This window comes from Haliotis cracherodii, unplaced genomic scaffold, assembly GCF_022045235.1.
Source record: "Haliotis cracherodii isolate W230 unplaced genomic scaffold, xgHalCrac1.p SCAF_13, whole genome shotgun sequence".
NCBI classification, from domain to species: domain Eukaryota; kingdom Metazoa; phylum Mollusca; class Gastropoda; order Lepetellida; family Haliotidae; genus Haliotis; species Haliotis cracherodii.
In genome coordinates, this window is record NW_027266268.1 from 12463881 (window position 1) to 12483785 (window position 19905).

At 39.8% G+C, this 19905-nt stretch overlaps 1 protein-coding gene across 1 annotated transcript in view; it reads left to right on the plus strand.

The window, feature by feature from the left end:
* Positions 1 to 19905, plus strand: part of LOC139459630 (dipeptidyl peptidase 2-like) — a 105618-nt gene that overhangs the window by 68890 nt on the left and 16823 nt on the right. Inside the window, exon 3 of the mRNA XM_071241212.1 lies at positions 18102 to 18265. Within this exon, the coding sequence (XP_071097313.1) occupies positions 18102 to 18265 (164 nt within the window). The remainder of the gene's footprint in view (positions 1 to 18101; positions 18266 to 19905) is intronic.

Below are 19905 nucleotides of genomic sequence, written 5' to 3' on the forward strand. Positions count from 1 at the left end.
TCTATTTTTTATAGGAAAATAACATGATATAACTATAAAGAAAATATGTTTTTCTCTTGATATAAGAAAAGTAAACAAGATTATATTGTTAATGTCAGAAATGTAAACAAGATTATATTCTTACTGTCAGAAATGTAAACAAGATTATATTGGTACTGTCAGAAATGTAAACAAGAGTAAATTGGTACTGTTAGAAATGTCACCAAATTTTATCTGTTACTGTAAGAAATGCAAACAAGAGTAAATTGGTACAGTCTACTGGAAATGTAAACATCCTGCACTTTAAACATTATTAGCATTTATCCTTCCTCCTAAAGAGACTCAACTTTATGCAAAATAAAATGAGAACATATTGAGTTACCCAAATATAAATAATACTTCCCTTACTGACAGGTTAACCAATAATATGTAAACCATGTAAATATGTAGAAACGGTTAGCCTTTTAATCCTTGTTTTGCTCATCAGGGTCTCACCAACTGGGGAAACATCCACAGCCTGCATCACTTCAGTCTTTCCTCCCACGTCAAGCTGACATGCCGTGGTATAACTGAAATACCGCTCAAGGCGGCGTTAAACCAATTCCCTCACTCACTCAGCGTTATTGACACACAGGAATTATATATGATACATATCAATTTTCAGAACTGATGAACCAATGAAAACGATATGTTTCACATATAGCAACAAATTCTGTATCTCCCCAAGGCAAGGAAGTTTATTGACATTAAAATTCCAGTTTCTACCCTTGCTGGAATCTCATGGCTCGATGGTAGCGCCACCAGTGACTATTTCGAGTCATATATCTTAATACTTGCATTTGTTTCAAACAAAATCGCAGCCCCCTGTCAAGATGATCAGATCAATAATCAAGATCTATAGTGATTTGAAACAGCCTTACCTCACTAAATGCTTCAAATTACATGAGCACCTTGATTTGAAGCATGAACAAATTGGGAAAATATCTGTAGATGCCCAGTTGACAATACAAATACTTTGCAAATCCTGCAGTGCATCTAAATGAACGAACGGGATATCAATTGACCTTCCGTTGCATGTGTTTTGGGCAGTCGACACTGGTTGGGCAGGATAAACTCACCTTTTCACGAACACCTGATATCATCGCTATTTGATAGTGATTCATAAACACATTCTAGTGATATAGTCAGAATAGTACAATATACTCTGCTTTTCAAAGAGATTTCTTGAGAATATGGAAAGGGTTTTGTCGCTTTTATTTCCATGGCTTTCCTTCTTGTCTGTGCATCATGGTACAGTTATATATATGGTGGCACATGGTCCACACACTGGTCCAAAATCAAGTGAAGTTATTTGTTTTTTCTTCATAACACTCTCGGCAATATTCCAACTATATGATGGCCGTCTGTAAATAATCAAATCTGGACAAGACAATCCAGCATAGATCTATTATGATTGGGATACTTGCATCAACAAAGTCAGCAAGTCTGACCTCCCGATCCCGTTCATCGCCTCTTAGGACAAGCAATTAGGTTGCTGAAGACCAATTCTAACCCGAAATCTTCACATGACATGCAAATAACCAACCAAACAAAAGTGCACACTGATCAATTGACTAGTGTAACAATGTAGCGCCTTGAGTGCCTGAGAGGGCGTTTTGTTTTTTGTTATGTATATTACACACTTAAGAAGTTTTGAGAATATTTGAAGATATTACCTTAAAAAAAAAATCAAACATCAATTTGATATCTGGACAGTTTGTTGATTTAGAAAAAAAATGTTTAACCCTTTTTTTTTGTATTATTCTTGTCAACAGTGAATTCAATGTGCTATGCATTTAGTGATTGAAGTGTTTAACTTAGTCCTTTTTATCCTTTGGTGCAGCTGTAGGCTGGTGACTGTAATAATTTGCTATCATGTTTTATAATTGTTGTACTATGATAAATTGCATTGTTTTTAATAACTGATCAGTTTTGATGCTGTTATTATCATAATTTATCCTCATATTTTATCCTTATTATTATTATTATTATTATTATTATTATTATTATTATCACCATCATCATCATCATCATCATTATTATTATTATCATTGTTGTTATTATCTTTATTGTTGTTATTATTGTTGTTTCAATGAAATGAGTTTGCCATGAAGAAAGTATAATCATTGAACAAGTTGCCATGCTGACAGCAATTGGTCTGTCAGGCACAAACACTGTTAATTCACAATTCATTAGATTATCATTTCCCTACTACATGACAAGCCACATCAAACACCCATTCCCTGGCCTCTGTGATCTACTTAGATCAGTCTCAGGTGCAGAAAACATGCAGCATCAATTGAATTGAAACTATTGATTTCAGGGGAAACTGCATTACTGTCTATTTCTGGTAAAGTATTCTGAATTTATTCAACAACATGTACTGGTTGTAATTATATATCGCAGTCAAAAAGGTTGTTTGCTGGCAGGTGGATGAGTGATGCCTTGATGCCATGACAGGCCATGCTTTTTACTCACATCACTTCGTTCTGGTGGTTTATTTTCCTCATTACTGCTTGCATTGTAGTGCTGCTAGTTATTGCAATGGCAGCCCTTGGCGTTTAAAGGAGGTTTCTTAAAATAAGTATCACAGTCTCCTGAGGACATTACTCATACTTATTATTTTGTTTATTTTTGATTTCACATAAAGATATTTTTTGACATGACTTATGAGTACATCATACATACCTGTTATACATGGTTTAAACTAAAGAGACTGTCCAGCCACAGACACTGCCAAGCTGTAGACACTGTCCAGCCACAGACACTGCCAAGTTGTAGACACTTTCCAGCCACAGACACTGCCACAGACACTGCCAAGCTGTAGACACTGCCAAGCTATAGACACTCTCCATCCACAGAGACTGCCAAGCTATAGACACTGTCCAGCCACAGACACTGCCAAGCTATATACACTGTCCAGCCACAACTGCCGAGCTGTAGACACTGTCCAGCCACAGACACTGCCACAGACACTGCCAAGCTGTAGACACCATCAAGCCTCAGACACTGCCAAGCTGTAGACACTGTCCAGCCACAGACACTGCCAAGCTGTAGACACTGTCCAGCCACAGACACTGCCAAGCTATAGACACTGTCCAGCCACAGACGCTGCCAAGCTGTGGACACTGCCCTGTCACAGACACTGCCTCAGACACAGACACTGTCAAGCCACAGACACTGCCAAGCTGTAGACACTGTCCAGCCACAGACACTGTCCAGCCACAGACACTGCCAAGCTGTGGACACTGTTCTGTCATAGACACTGTCCAGCCACAGACACTGCCAAGCTGTAGACACTGTCCAGCCACAGACACTGTCCAGCCTCAGACACTGCTAAGCTGCGGACACCGTCCTGTCACAGACACCGCCACGCTGTAGACACTGTCTAGCCACAGACACTATCCAGCCTCAGACCCTGCCAAGCTGTAGACACTGTCCAGTCACAGACACTGCCACGCTGTAGAGACTGTCCAGCCACAGACACTGTCCAGCCTCAGACACTGCCAAGCTGTGGACACTGTCCTGTCACAGACACTGCCCTAGCTGTAGACACTGTTTCAGTATTGATCCATATACTGTTGTCAGGCAAGACTGACCAATGAACAAGGTACAGAAGTATATATGGCAGGTGAATGATTAAGAGTTAAACAACAATTGTGATACATGTGAGGGATTAACATGAGTTGGTCAACTGAAAACAACAAAAGGATAATATTGCAATATGATGGACAGAGAACACAATGAGGAAGCCACTTTAGCCAGATTAAATTACTAGGTGGAATGACTGGAAAAACTACTGCTGGATGCGTTCATAGTACAGATAGGCAGATGGGATGAATAGCCAAGTTCTCTGTTGATAGAAGGCTTGTGGCGGCGAATCTGGACTGCTTCTGCTAGTTTCCTTTGAGTGACGTTGTTGGAGAGGATTTGGGTGTTTTCCCACTTGAAGTTGTGATTTGGGCAGTTGCTCATATGGTCGGAAATGGCTTATTTACTCAATATCTTGATGGTTGAAGTTTAGTGTTTTTTTATGATGTCATCCATTTATGATGTCATCCATTGTTCATGATGTCTCAAATTGATACCATGACATCATCTGAACAAGTGGCTGCCTTCAGTGAAGTTTCTCGGTGGGGTTGTCATTTCATATGGTTTTCTTCATTTTCTCTTATAATCTCAATGAGTAATACAGTACACTACAGTGGGAAGAAGGGACCACGAAATTTAATTCATAATAACCGTAGTTCGTTATAAGCATATATACAGCATATATATATACAACAAATGGGACTAAAAAATAAGTTTGTGATATCGGCCAGTTTGTTATAAACATAGTTTACTGTTTATGGAACAACCTACTGGAAACTCTGGATTAAGGATTATATGTCCCTTGTGAATCATGCAATGCTCGCTAAAGGCTCAGGATTTAGGAAATTTATTCACTCAGGACAGATAACCCATATGACCTCGTTGCACGTTATTCTCTAAATGTACATCTATGAGTTGAGTTGAAACTGAAGAGGAAGGCATGATTATTTCCATGGGACTAGCTGCATGTGTTGTGTGTTACTGAGGTGTTCTACCAGCATATATATAGCTCCCAGCACAAGGTATCCATTTGCTGTATTTGGCACATATGATCAGGAAAGGTTATGCTTGTTTAGATTCAGATCTGACTCGAAAATATGTTTTGAAAACATTTACCTTGTTTATGTGAAAGACATTTCACACAAATGTGTTACAAATGTGTCATGGTTTACATGTCAGTGTGGTGGTCGGTCAGGGGAACATCAAACCTTTGTAGATAACATCTTTATTTTTTTGTAGATAACATGAAACCTTTGTAGATAACATCTTCATTTTTTTGTAGATAACATTTATATTTTTGTAGAAAAAATGTCTTACTTTATTGTAGATAATGTATTTATTATTTGTAGATAATGCCCTTTTTTTTAAATGATGTTTCATGGCAAAGCATCTTCTTCATCTGTTGAAATCAAGTGGATATTTTGGTAAATCTGATGACTATATAGTCAGTTAAAGTGTGCGTCGTGTCCGTGTGTGCATGTGTGAAAATCCAATGATTGATAATATGAGCATTATCATCCACGCCATCAGGATATGCTGACATGCCATCCGCCAAATCAGCCCACCTGACCACCTGATCCACGTAATCGCCGCATACAACCAGCATTGGTTGTGGGGACTAGGGTCCTGTTGCACTAAGCGATCTGAGCACTACGACTATCATAGGCCAATGTTATAATGTGGGAAATACAATCGTCTTGGCGCTAAGATCATTTTGTGGAACGGGACCCTGTATCCTTACCTGGAACACTTTTGAGTTAAAGAATGAAAGATATTTATGTGTTCTTTTGCAGACCTGTTAGAGATGAGTAGATAGAGCAGTGACTAGTGTGTTGTGAAGAGTTTCACGATTGCACAATAAACGATGACTCTCCAAAAAAAGTGTCTATTTTTTAATTGTGAAGAATAGTTTATGAACAAATGTCAGAGAATCATATTTGATCAATCATTATTTAAAAACTTCTTTTTATTGGAATTGTTTGTGGCTCAATCTTTCTTTCTGTTTTAATCCATTGAATTGAGAGTGGCTTGGCAAAGAGAAATATATTCAAACTTTTTCTATTTTCTTTTTGTCCCTTTTAGCTTGAATCAGTAAACAGAAATATAAAAAAGTAATGGTTGAAGACTTTGATATAAGTCTGTCTCCTCATTCTGTAAAAATATTTTTCATTGGAATAAGAAATTAAAAAAACGTTAAATCAATAAATAAGCCCAATCATTGACAAGATGGTTTGATGCAGTTGCAGACTTGCATTAGCTTTGATGTTAAACTGAAGCTGAGCATCATCAACAGATGTACCTGATCCGCTAGACAGAAACAGAAGTATGCTTAATTATTAAAGTAAAACATTCTCCAGGGAGACTGGATGTGTCGTGCAACGATTGTCAAACATCAGACAGAGACAGCAATGTTTGTAGCATTTGCTTTGTAACATGATCAACAGTGATGTAATTCATCCAGACGACCTGATGGTACATCATCAATTATGCATCAAAACATGAGAAAAGAAAATACTTTGTGCCAGTCTTTGTTCCCAAGGGTAATTATCAGAAAATGTGTGAAAACCTTTTCCCCCCGTTTATGTTGTACATAAAGCCATCAGATCATATGTTCATGTCTTGATCAAATTACGACAAATAATTCAGGAACTGGTTTACAATTGTTGTGTAGTTATCCACATCTGTTTCTTCATTAGGGACCAGTCCTTAACCCTTGTATAAGGTAGGGTGGGATGGGGGTGGGGGGGTGGGGGTAGAAGGTGTGAGGGGGTCATAAAAAATAATACACATATTTGGGGAGAGTCATGGAAAGAATGAACCAGGACATTGTTAGAGTCAATCAAAAATATGACAAGCATTAGGTGAGGGTACTTATTTTCAGTACATGGGAGCATCAAAAACGTCTGACCCACCCATCACTGTAATTAATGACCCATCCGTTTGGCCAAGACAAACTGACTATAGCACCAACCATTCATATGCCTGGGGTGTTTTTGGAAAAAATAATTTGTTCCAGAAAATTATTAAAAGAATTGTTGAATATACTGGATGTGCTGAAAAAATGTGTTATTCTATTCATGGGACAGTAACTGAAACAATCTGTCACCAACAAAATTATATAATTATGAAACTGAATATTGCCTAAAATAAATGGGGGCACGGCTGGCCCAGTCGTCTAAGGCACCGCTTTGCTGTGCAAAGTTGCATCCCTTAGGCAGGCAAGAAACCTATGATTGTAGGTTCGAATTCCGGTTCGCCTCGATTGAGTTTCGCACCATTGGTTTCGCCAAAATGGTAAACGTCTGAGACCTGCATCACTTCGGGCTTTCCTCCCTCATTAAGCTGACATGCTATGATATAATTGGAATACTGATAAAACCGGTGTTAAACTCAACTCACCCACCCACCCAATCCCTAAAATAAATAATCGAAGGTATACCATATTCGCCATAATAAAGGCCCTATTGACAAAAGTGGACAACCATTGACAATGAGTAAAATTTGTTTTCAGAGATCAATTGGGAGTGAACAAACTTAGTTCAAACATCGATGAAAGTAAACCTGTTTTGATAATAGCCACTAGGCAGTTACTTAACCCTTGTACACTGCTGTTTTCAATAAACAAAATAAACAAGACAATATGGACTGTCAGCAATATTTTAATAGCAGGGGATGTTTATAAAGATGACGTTCAGATTGGTTCAGAAATTGGTCAGAAGGTGCTTATTGGAGCAGGGTGCTTAATACAGATAATATAGTACATGAAAGAACCTAAAGCTGTGGCCAATTCATCAAAGCCATCTCATCAGTTGTAAAATTACCATGATCTATTTACAAGTCCTGGGATTTACACTAGTCATAGCGCTAGAGAGATCGCTTTGTGGAATTAGGTCAAGGACAATAGTGTAGTGTTTCCCGGACTTGCATTTTGTCTAATTAATCATTAATACATGCAGATTTGTAGGTGTTGAGAAAGTTAAAATATGTTTTGTTATAAGACAGTCTTAAAACAATGTAAACTTTTTGACATGCATGAAAAGAACATAATGTAAAGTGTCAGTTGAAAGGTTATTCTCCCATTGATAATATGTGTGATTTAGGTTTGGCATTTTAAAGAACTCCTGGGATTCTAATTTGCATTTTTACCACAAATAACTGCCGGATTATTATTTGAAAACAATATTTGTGAATCTTTCTGGGTTTTTTGGTAGGCACACAATTTCAAGATACGTAGTGTCATTCTGTAAATGGAAGAACCGAACATTTAAAAATTCAACACACATTATATAAGGACATGACCAGTGAACAATTTATTTTTGGGGTAAAACCTAAGGACAAATTGTTTAAGTAAATCTAAGTCTACAGACCCCAGAACCTAGAACCAAGAATCTGGAACCTGGAACCCACTCCCCAGTTCCAAGAAGCCAGAAGCCTTGAGTCCCCAAAAGCCAGAATCCAGTCCCCAGAAGCCAGAATCCAGTCCCTAGTCCCCAGTCCCCAGAATCCAGTCCCAAGTCCCCAGAAACCAGAAGCCAGTCCCCATTCCCCAGATGCCAGAATCCAGTCCCATGAAGCCAGAAGCCAGACTCAGACTCCAGTCCCCAATCCCCAGTCCCCAGAATCCAGTCCCCAGTCCAAAGAAGCCAGTCCCCAGTTCCTGGTCCACAGTCTCAGGATCCAGTCCCCTGAAGCCAGAATCCAGCCCCCAGAAGCCAGACCATCTCCCTCCCAGAATATCGAATGGTCAGCCCCTTAATTATCATGGCCATGCCAAGGTTGACAACACTGCATGGACTAAGATTGGATTGGTATTTGGCACATTGGCAGTTTACATGATGAATCCTCTATAGATGGCCCACATTTATATGTCAGTCTGGTAGCTAAACCCTGTCAGTTGGCTCGGTATGTGAGCTGAAATCAACCCAGGGTATTTTTTTCCTCCCTTGTAGCTGGTGAGCATCAACAACACCATGTGTTTGTGTGTGTGTTTACTGCCTCATTCTCGAAGAAGTTCACAGGAATACCTGATGCCTTACACACCTGATTCTGACAGACACCATCTCTCAGTGTCATTTCTGCGATCTAGACTTGCCAATGCCTCTTTGTTGTTTAACATGAGATATTGACAACCACCATCTCTTTGTGTCATTTCCACCTGTCTAGACTTGCCCACATCTCTTTTGTTGTTTAACCTGAGATATTGATAGCCACCATCTCTTTGTGTCATTTCCACCTGTCTAAACTTGCCCATGCCTCTTTGTTGTTTAACATGAGATATTGACAACCACCATCTCTTTGTGTCATTTCCACCTGTCTAGACTTGCCCACATCTCTTTTGTTGTTTAACCTGAGATATTGATAGCCACCATCTCTTTGTGTCATTTCCACCTGTCTAAACTTGCCCATGCCTCTTTGTTGTTTAACATGAGATATTGACAACCACCATCTCTCTAGGTCATTTCCACCAGTCTAGACTTGCCCTTGCCTCTTTGTTGTTTAACCAGAGATATTGACAGCCACCATCTCTCAATGTATTTTCTACATGTCTAGACTTGCCAATGTCTCTTGTGTTGTTTAACATGAGATACTGACAGCAAAGATCCTCCTTGTGTGTAGAAATGACACTGAGAGATACTGGCTGTATTTCAGGTTAAAGAACACAAGTGATGTGGCAGGAAATCCTGAAGTGATGTAGTTCTTAGACACTTACCACTTTGGGAAAATCCACAAGCACAGGGATGGTGCTAACAAACCTAGAAACGTAATTAGGTTGAAACAAGTTTCGAATCCAAAATCGTGGGATGCAACAAATTACAGAGAATTGTAGCACCCTAAACAACATACCCACCATGCCCCTCCTAAATACTGGAACATTTCAGAAACAAGTTATAGAAAGTCAAGGAGCCACTGTGTTTATTGTACAAACATTTCCATTTGTATTAGATGATTGACCCTAGAAACCTTTCTATTACCGGGGTAGCAATAAATAGATATGGAAATCAAATATCTGAACTAAGGAAACATGATTGTCCAGTGCAAGGCAGATGAATGTGACTTGTTTGGATCCAGGTTAGAATTGGTTTTCAGCAACCAGATTTGGTGTAAGAGGCAACAAATGGGATTTGGTGGTCTGACTTGGTTGATGCGTGTCATTGTATTCCAGTTGCATAGATAGATTCTTATGATGTCAATCACTGGATTGTCTGGTGGATGATTTACAGACATATTTACATATAACTGGAATATTGTTGAGTGTGTTAAACAACAAACAAAAAGATATAGATGAATGTGAAGATGATTGAGTAGCAGAAGGACTTATACAATCTGTCTGTTTAGGAACATTCTCAAGATTCCAGCAAGCTGGTGAGAGGAACATGTGTTCCTCCTGAAGAGAATACTTACCTTTACACAGACACACTGTACTGCACATTGGAGGAGTGGAGCTCATTAAGTCAGATGCACAAACCGTGCCTGGGTTAACAAGTTCTAAATGACAGTATGTCCATGGCTAACTTACCTCTGTAAAACACAGATGGAGAAGATTAGTGGAGTGTACCTGTGATTTGTGATTCTGTTGGGATAGGGTATCTATCTTGGGTAGGATATATATTTGTCTACACTGTGTGGAAATGGTTGGGATATGTCATTAACTGTGTTCACGGTTGAGACCTGTTCTTTGCAACTGTGTTTGAAAATCGTAAGGCACATCTGAGAAGACTTGTTAGACTTCAAGCCTGGTTGATTTTGTATAATTCCTTCAAATACTTCTGTTTCATTATTGCCATAAATTCCAACTGTGGCTGTTCTCGCCTTATACAATCTACCAGTTGTCTCATGAGTAGTTGCACAGGAAACAGTACTAATGTGCTCTACTGAGTTGACAATGCCACTGAACATCTGAAATATTATGCTACAAAGTATCTGCTGAAGAGAGTCTCTGCACCAAGGGTCTACACACCAAGGATCTACACACCGAAGGTCTTACGCCAAGGGTCTAAACCGTAGAATGTCTTAACAGCAAGGGTCTACACACAAGGGTATTCACATAAAGGGTCTACTTACCAAGGATAAACACAGCAAGGGTCTTAACAGCAAGGGTCTACACACAAGGGTATTCACATAAAGGGTCTACCCACCAAGGATATACACAGCAAGGGTCTTAACAGCAAGGGTATTTACACAGATGGTCTACACACCAAGGATAAACACAGCAAGGGCCTTAACAGCAAGGGTCTACACACAAGGGTATTCACATAAAGGGTCTACCCACCAAGGATATACACAGCAAGCATCTACACACAAGGGTCTACACACAAGGGTATTCACATAAAGGGTCTACCCACCAAGGATAAACACACCAAGGGCCTTAACAGCAAGGGTCTACACACAAGGGTATTCACACAGATGGTCTACACACCAAGGATAAACACACCAAGGGCCTTAACTGCAAGGGTCTACACACAAGGGTATTCACATAAAGGGTCTACCCACCAAGGATATACACAGCAAGCGTCTACACACAAGGGTCTACACACAAGGGTATTCACATAAAGGGTCTACCCACCAAGGATAAACACACCAAGGGCCTTAACAGCAAGGGTCTACACACAAGGGTATTCACATAAAGGGTCTACCCACCAAGGCTATACACAGCAAGCGTCTACACACAAGGGTCTACACACAAGGGTATTCACATAAAGGGTCTACCCACCAAGGATAAAATCAGCAAGGGTCTTAACAGCAAGGGTCTACACACAAGGGTATTCCCATAAAGGGTCTATCCACCAAGGATATACACAACAAGGGTCTTAACAGCAAGGGTCTACACACAAGGGTATTCACATAAAGGGTCTACCCACCAAGGATATACACAGCAAGGGTCTTAACAGCAAGGGTCTACACACAAGGGTATTCACATAAAGGGTCTACCCAACAAGGATAAACACAGCAAGGGTCTTAACAGCAAGGGTCTACACACAAGGGTATTCACATAAAGGGTCTATCCACCAAGGATATACACAACAAGGGTCTTAACAGCAAGGGTCTACACACAAGGGTATTCACATAAATGGTCTACCCACCAAGGATATACACAGCAAGGGTCTCAACAGCAAGGGTCTACACACAAGGGTATTCACACAGATGGTCTACACACCAAGGATAAACACACCAAGGGCCTTAACAGCAAGGGTCTACACACAAGGGTATTCACATAAAGGGTCTACCCACCAAGGATATACACAGCAAGGGTCTACACACAAGGGTATTCACATAAAGGGTCTACCCACCAAGGATAAACTCACCAAGGGCCTTAACAGCAAGGGTCTACACACAAGGGTATTCACACAGATGGTCTACACACCAAGGGTATTCACACAGATGGTCTACACACCAAGGATAAACAAACCAAGGGCCTTAACAGCAAGGGTCTACACACAGAGGTATTCAAACAAATTGTCTACACACCAAGGATAAACACACCAAGGGTCTTAACAGCAAGGGTCTACACGAGAGGGTATTCACATAAAGGGTCTACACACCAAGGATAAACACACCAAGGGCCTTAACAGCAAGGGTCTACACACAAGGGTATTCACACAGATAGTCTACACACCAAGGATAAACACACCAAGGGCCTTAACAGCAAGGGTCTACACACATGGGTACTCACACAGATGGTCTACACACCAAGGATATACACACCAAGGGTCTTAACAGCAAGGGTCTACACACAAGGGTATTCACATAAAGGGTCTACACACCAAGGGTCTTAACACCAAGGGCCTTAACAGCAAGGGTATTCACACTGGTCTACACACCCGCATTTCAGCTGGGCATCTCTGCTTCAGTGGCAGAAAACCAATCTTCGAGAAGCATCTTGATTCTACTGAAATACAACCCCAAAGTTCTGAAAACAATACTTCATTGACATTATGTCCCAAGACAATACTTTGTCACAAAATCTCTCAAGACACAATCTGCTTGGAGGCTGCTATATTCATCTCTTCCAAGTAGGCCTTGGGAGCCCTTAAAAAGTTGATCACTACCTTTGTATAACTTATTCATCCATACATTGCTTAGTGGACTGAAATAACTTGATTATCTACAGAACACAAGCTGCCAAGATACTTTTAACAAATTGATTTCCCATTAAACTTCTTTGAAAAGGGTACACAAGCTTGCCTGATGTTTCATCATGTAACCAATTTAACCGTTGAGTGTAGGAAAACAATATATTTTTAGATATTTATGGGAAAATGCTTAAAGATAAATGTGATTGTAGATTTTAAAAAACCTTCCTTGTATTTTCATTTTGGTGTAAAATATTCCCTTGATTGTACACTTGAGAAGTAAAACTGCCATTTAAATGAATATTTGATGGCTCCTCAGAGATCTCAACTCGATAAGGTTATCAGTGAATATATCCAGAGCTCCCAGGAGCTGTGTTCCACCAGAGCATGTGGTCTTGATGGAGGTTATCTAATGTTCTGTCTCATCCATGGGTTAACTAATCATTCATGTCAATAAATGGTTTTACTACATATCCCATGCATTCACAAATCCTCCCATGGCTTTACTAATCCTCCCATGGTTTTACTACTACTACTACTACTACTACTACTACTACTATCATCCCATGGCTTTACTAATCCTCCCATGGTTTTACTACTACTACTACTACTACTAATGATAATAATAATAATAATAATAATAATAATAATAATAATAATGGATTTGTATAGCGCCTTGTTTCCAACTATATGCTGCCCAACGGCGCTTGCTGAAAAAAGAAGACCTTGTTATTCTGGGTAGGATTTTTGGAGAAGATAAAGGTTTTCAGCCGGGCCTGAAAGGAAGATACAGTTTTTATGAGTTTTAGGTTTTCAGGGAGACTGTACCACAGAGTTGGAGCTTTGACAGAAAATGCTGTTTCAGCTAGTTTGTTTGTTCTATGTGGCACTATGAGAAGTTGTTTCTGCTCTGATCTTAGCCTTCTTGATGGTTTGTAGACATTGATCAACTCCTTCAAGTATCCAGATGATTATACTCATTTTCCCATGGTTTATCTATGCATTACATGGTTTTACTGATAGCTCAATGGTTTTACTAGTTATCCCATCGTTTTACGAATCATCCCATTGTTTTATGATCTTTCCATGGTTTTACTAATTATCCAATGGTTTTACTAATTATCCCATCATTTTACTAAACAATACATGGTTTTGTTACCAATCATATGGTTATACTGTGCACACACAGCTTGATGCCCATCACTTCACATCGGTCTTACTGTTCATCACATGGTTTAAAGATTGACATCCCATGGTTTGAATACCAATCCCATTGGCTTATCACCAGTTTCTAGGCTTTACTGCGTACACACGTCAGTCATCATATAGTTTTACTGCCCACCCGATATGTATTTATTGCTCATTTCATGTTTTACTGCCCACATATATGATGTTCTCACTGTTCATTTCATGTTTTACTGCTCATCACATTTTTACTGCTCATCACATGGTTTTACTGCTCATCACATGATGTTTTACTGCTTATGACATGGTTTTGCTAAACTTGATGCATGTCATGGTTATCCCAATTGGTGCTCATGATGTCAGTCACATAGCTGAAATATTGCTGAAATATAAACAACAAACAAACAAACATATTCAGACTAATTAGTACTGTTTTATATGTAATGCTGTACTGTTATCATCATTAAGACGAATTGACCCGTGAAGATCCGGGGTAGAATAGGTCTTCAGCAACCCATGCTTGCTGTAAATGGCGACAATGCATGTCGTAAGAGGCGACTAACGGGATCTGGTGGTCAGGCTCGCTGACTTGGTTGATGCATGTCATCGTATCCCAATTGCGCTGATCTATGCTCATGATGTCAATCACTGGATTGTCTGTCCCAGACTCAATTATTTACAGACCGCCGTCATATAGCTGGAATATTGCTGAGTGCAAAGTTCAACAACAAACAAACAAACATTAAGACTAATTAGTACTGTTTCATACATACTGCTGTACTGTTACAGTCCCGAATCAATACTGTTTCAAATGTCCCAGTTCAGAGTTTATTCACTGCAATCCATTTGACTTGGAACTGTCTAAAAAAAACAGTTTCTCAGCCACACAACAGCAATATTGTGATCCATATGTACCTCATGACATCCAAAACACCCCAAACATACACATGCATTGAACTTAAAACATCTTTCACCGGTGCAGTTTGCAACAACAGTCACAACAATAGTGTTTAATTTTAACAATACTTTAACATTAAAAGTGTTCAAGTTGATATCCAATAGATATTTGAACTCCTATTTGATGTTGAGATCAAAGGATTAGAATATGTCTTGATGAGTATTATAATGATTTCTCTTCAGCACCACTAGTCAGTGTTTACTGCACCTGATATAGTGTCTGTGATGTTTTGACATTACCATCAGGTAAATAAGGAATTTCTGTCTGGTACTTCAGTCATCTTGTGTTGGCGCCATTATCTCTTGTGTCTGACTTTGAACATGTTTTTGAAGCAATATCTCATATATTTTTTGACATTTCTGTGTCTTAACGAACTTATTTACTGTCTTTTTTAACTCTTATTTTGGTAAATATCCTGTTTGGCATTTCAAGAATGTATATTACTGTTTGGGTTTAAAATAACACTTGTTTAGCTGTGTGATAATGAGCTGTACTACTTGTCAAGCTCTTGTTCCAGAGAACTAAATAACTAGAACTAGAGAACTAAACTTTTATGACTTGGTTAATCAAGATTTAAGAATGTTTCACAATCAAGTGCATCTGTTTCCAACTTTCAATAATGGAAAAGGACTTATATATAGTTTGTAACATTTTGACAAAAAATTTATTTATGAAAATAGACCATTAAACAGAATTATTTTTTATGCCTTTTATTCCTTTAGAAATCACTGTAAAAAAAATGCTTGGGAATTATACTTTTACTTATATTTCAAACGCCAGTGTTTCTCCTATTCCAATCAATATTATGACTTTAAATGGTTGAAGAAAATATTCTTATCAGAATAACTGTGAGCATATATTTGAACTTCCCCCTTTAAAACCTACTTGCATAGTGAAAAAATAAAGATGGCTGTTGCCTGATGTCTTCTCTTAATCTACACTAAAATATGCAGGCCAGACAGCGATGTGACATGCAGTCAAGATTTAGGAGATACATGTGACAAGACCACGATATCATCTAAGTGATCGCTGATAATTTCTTGAAAACATCATTTGTTCCAGAAAAAAAGTGAATTGTATGTTGGTCATGTTGGATGTCCTTAAAAATGGAAAATCTCCTTCTCCAAATTTCGGAGAAAAATGTGACCTGTTATATAGCCTGTCTCTCAAAGTAATCCCAGTGGGTCCCTAACCTGCCAAGTTCCATACTTTGTGGCCGCCTGCATGAGAGACGCACACTTTTTTAATCATTGTCATAGACTTGTTGTTGAGGTGATATAGCTCATGACAGAACGTATGTCATGGCTTTTAGCTCCCTTTGTCATGGAAGTTGAGACGTGTTCATAAAGACACTGTTTCATACCTCGCTATCCTCAGGTATCTTCAGCTTCCATGGTCTAGGGGTACAGCATCTGCAAGGAAAGCAGTTGAAGGTCGGTGGTTTGATCCCCGGCTGAGTCCTACCAAAATATGGTACTTCTTGTTACCCTGCCTGGCGCTCGGCATTAAGGGGCTAAAACAAGGACTGGTCAGCTTGGAGTCAGTATACTGACACTGTTGGAGTGGGGTTTTATATGTTGAAACTGTGGCATGGTATCTGAGTGGTCTGGCACTGTAAAATCAGCATAAGTCTGGACTAATACATAGTAGAAGTGTGTGCAGACACACACATGCAAGCAAGCAGGCACACACACACGCACACATGCAGACCACACTCAAGCAAACAGACAGACAAGTAAATACATGTTATCAATATATTATTGATACAGCTTTATTAGCATACAGACACATAAGCTTTCCGCTTATAAATGCAAGGTGTCTGCCATCATAATTTTTCACTACTGATTTCCGCACACTAGTTGTTGCATTTTAAAGAATATATCTACACCAAAAACCTACAGCCTTATCACTGTTTTACTATTCTTTATTGAGGGTCAGTACTTAATCCAGTTAATCACTGGCTTTTAATTGTTTATTTCTGCTTTGAAGAGCCGCGGGTGTCTTGATAGGCTGATTGGTGACTCGTGAGCAGCTCAAAGATTAACAGTTCATTATAACATGAACATTGTCATTGACAGAGTTCATATGACACAACGAAGTGAATTCGCTATATCCGTTATTTTGTTAAAAGCATGTTCGTTATATACATCAATTTTATATGATATAATATACAGCAAATGGCCGGGAACAAAACAACGTTTTGTTATATTTATCAGTTCGATATAAGCGTCTTTGTTACAAACGTAGTATTCTGTATTTGTATCACTGACAAAATCGATTTTAGATGTTTTCTGAAAGCATTTTTAGCATATTCTGCTTTTAGCAGAGATTTCTTATGATCATGGAAAGGATTTTGTTTTTATTTACAATACTTGATCATTTTCTGAGGAATTGTTGGTAAAACGGTACACGTTCACCTTGTGTCATTGTGTCATTGTGTCTTTGACTTGATCATAGTAAGAGTTTCTCTTGAAGTTAGAAAAATCAGCCTCTTTGCCATATTTCTGTACTGCATCATGTCATGTATGTGCTTGTGATAAACATGTCGTTAGTCAAATAAACACATCAATATTTAAGAGTTTTCTGTTAATTTATTATTTATAATTTCAGATTTATTGTTGCCTTATTAAGGGCCCTCCTTTTTACATCTTGAACTTTGAAAAACTTCACCATAATATGAGATAAATTATTGTTTGTATTATCATTGTCTGTGTGTCTCACTAATTTAGAAACAAGTGTCCTCAAGGACATAAAGATGAAAGACATCACAAAGTGTGTTCTCTGTTGTTTAACTGAGTGAAATACACCATTTACTCAGTTCAACATCAGTGTTTCATGTGCAATAATCTGATCTATGGACAGTCATGTACACAACTTGGTTGATGCATGTCATCATATCCCAATCAATGCTCATGATTTTAGTCACTGGTTTGTCTGGACTAGACTTTATTTTTTACCGACCGCTGTCATAAAGCTGGAATATTGCTGAGTGCGGCTTTAAACAACAAAGAATCAAAGCATCAAACATATGTTTCACATAGGTGTCATTGGTCAGCAGAGATAGCAACGTGACAACGATGTGCATGATGTCTGCGGTTACAGGTTCATCCTTTCATCGATGCTTTTTTTAGCAACTCTATAAAACAGGTGGGAGACTTCAAATAAAGACAACACAATTTTAACACTGTCACAATTATGTTGTTACAATTTGACGACGTAACTCAAATCAACACAGATATACAGTCAGATATTCACTGAGTTTCTTCCTTAATCAACAGAGATTCTATGGCAAGTCCCTCCCGTTTGGTGCTGACAGTTTCAAGTCTCCCCAGATCGGGCTCCTGACAATGGAACAAGCCCTGGCCGACTACGCCGTCTTCCTCACAGACCTCAAGCAACAACTCAATGCTACAAAGTGCCGTGTCATCTCCTTTGGTGGAAGGTGAGAAACTGGGTCCTTGAAACGTTGAGCTTGTAACAGAAAGCAAATACAGAATACCTTTTTTGTCCAGACCCTCTTTAAACAGAACAGACTCAACATTTAATTCAGAAAGAAAGTGTGAGAGTGAGGTGATGCAGACTGCTAACATTAGAGAGTGAGGTGATTCAGACTGCCTACATAAGAGAGTGAGGTGATTCAGACTGCCTACATGAGGGAGTGAGGTGATGCAGACTGCCTACATAAGAGAGTGAGGTGATGCTGACTGCCTACATGAGGGAGTGAGGTGATGCAGACTGCCTACATAAGAGAGTGAGGTGATGCAGACTGCCTACATGAGGGAGTGAGGTGATTCAGACTGCCTACATGAGGGAGTGAGGTGATGTAGACTGCCTACATGAGGGAGTGAGGTGATTCAGACTGCCTACATGAGGGAGTGAGGTGATGCAGACTGCCTACATGAGGGAGTGAGGTGATTCAGACTGCCTACATGAGGGAGTGAGGTGATGTAGACTGCCTACATGAGGGAGTGAGGTGATTCAGACTGCCTACATGAGGGAGTGAGGTGATGTAGACTGCCTACATGAGGGAGTGAGGTGATTCAGACTGCCTACATGAGGGAGTGAGGTGATGTAGACTTCCTACATGAGGGAGTGAGGTGATGTAGACTGCCTACATGAGGGAGTGAGGTGATTCAGACTGCCTACATGAGGGAGTGAGGTGATGTAGACTGCCTACATAAGAGAGTGAGGTGATGCAGACTGCCTACATGAGGGAGTGAGGTGATTCAGACTGCCTACATGAGGGAGTGAGGTGATGTAGACTGCCTACATGAGGGAGTGAGGTGATTCAGACTGCCTACATGAGGGAGTGAGGTGATTCAGACTGCCTACATGAGGGAGTGAGGTGATGTAGACTGCCTACATGAGGGAGTGAGGTGATTCAGACTGCCTACATGAGGGAGTGAGGTGATGTAGACTGCCTACATGAGGGAGTGAGGTGATTCAGACTGCCTACATGAGGGAGTGAGGTGATGTAGACTGCCTACATAAGAGAGTGAGGTGATGCAGACTGCCTACATGAGGGAGTGAGGTGATTCAGACTGCCTACATGAGGGAGTGAGGTGATGTAGACTGCCTACATGAGGGAGTGAGGTGATTCAGACTGCCTACATGAGGGAGTGAGGTGATGTAGACTGCCTACATGAGGGAGTGAGGTGATTCAGACTGCCTACATGAGGGAGTGAGGTGATTCAGACTGCCTACATGAGGGAGTGAGGTGATGTAGACTGCCTACATGAGGGAGTGAGGTGATTCAGACTGCCTACATGAGGGAGTGAGGTGATTCAGACTGCCTACATGAGGGAGTGAGGTGATGCAGACTTCCTACATGAGTGAGTGAGGTGATGCAGACTGCCTACATGAGGGAGTGAGGTGATTCAGACTGCCTACATAAGAGAGTGAGGTGATTCAGACTGCCTACATGAGGGAGTGAGGTGATGTAGACTGTCTACATGAGGGAGTGAGGTGATTCAGACTGCCTACATGAGGGAGTGAGGTGATTCAGACTGCCTACATGAGGGAGTGAGGTGATGTAGACTGCCTACATGAGGGAGTGAGGTGATTCAGACTGCCTACATGAGG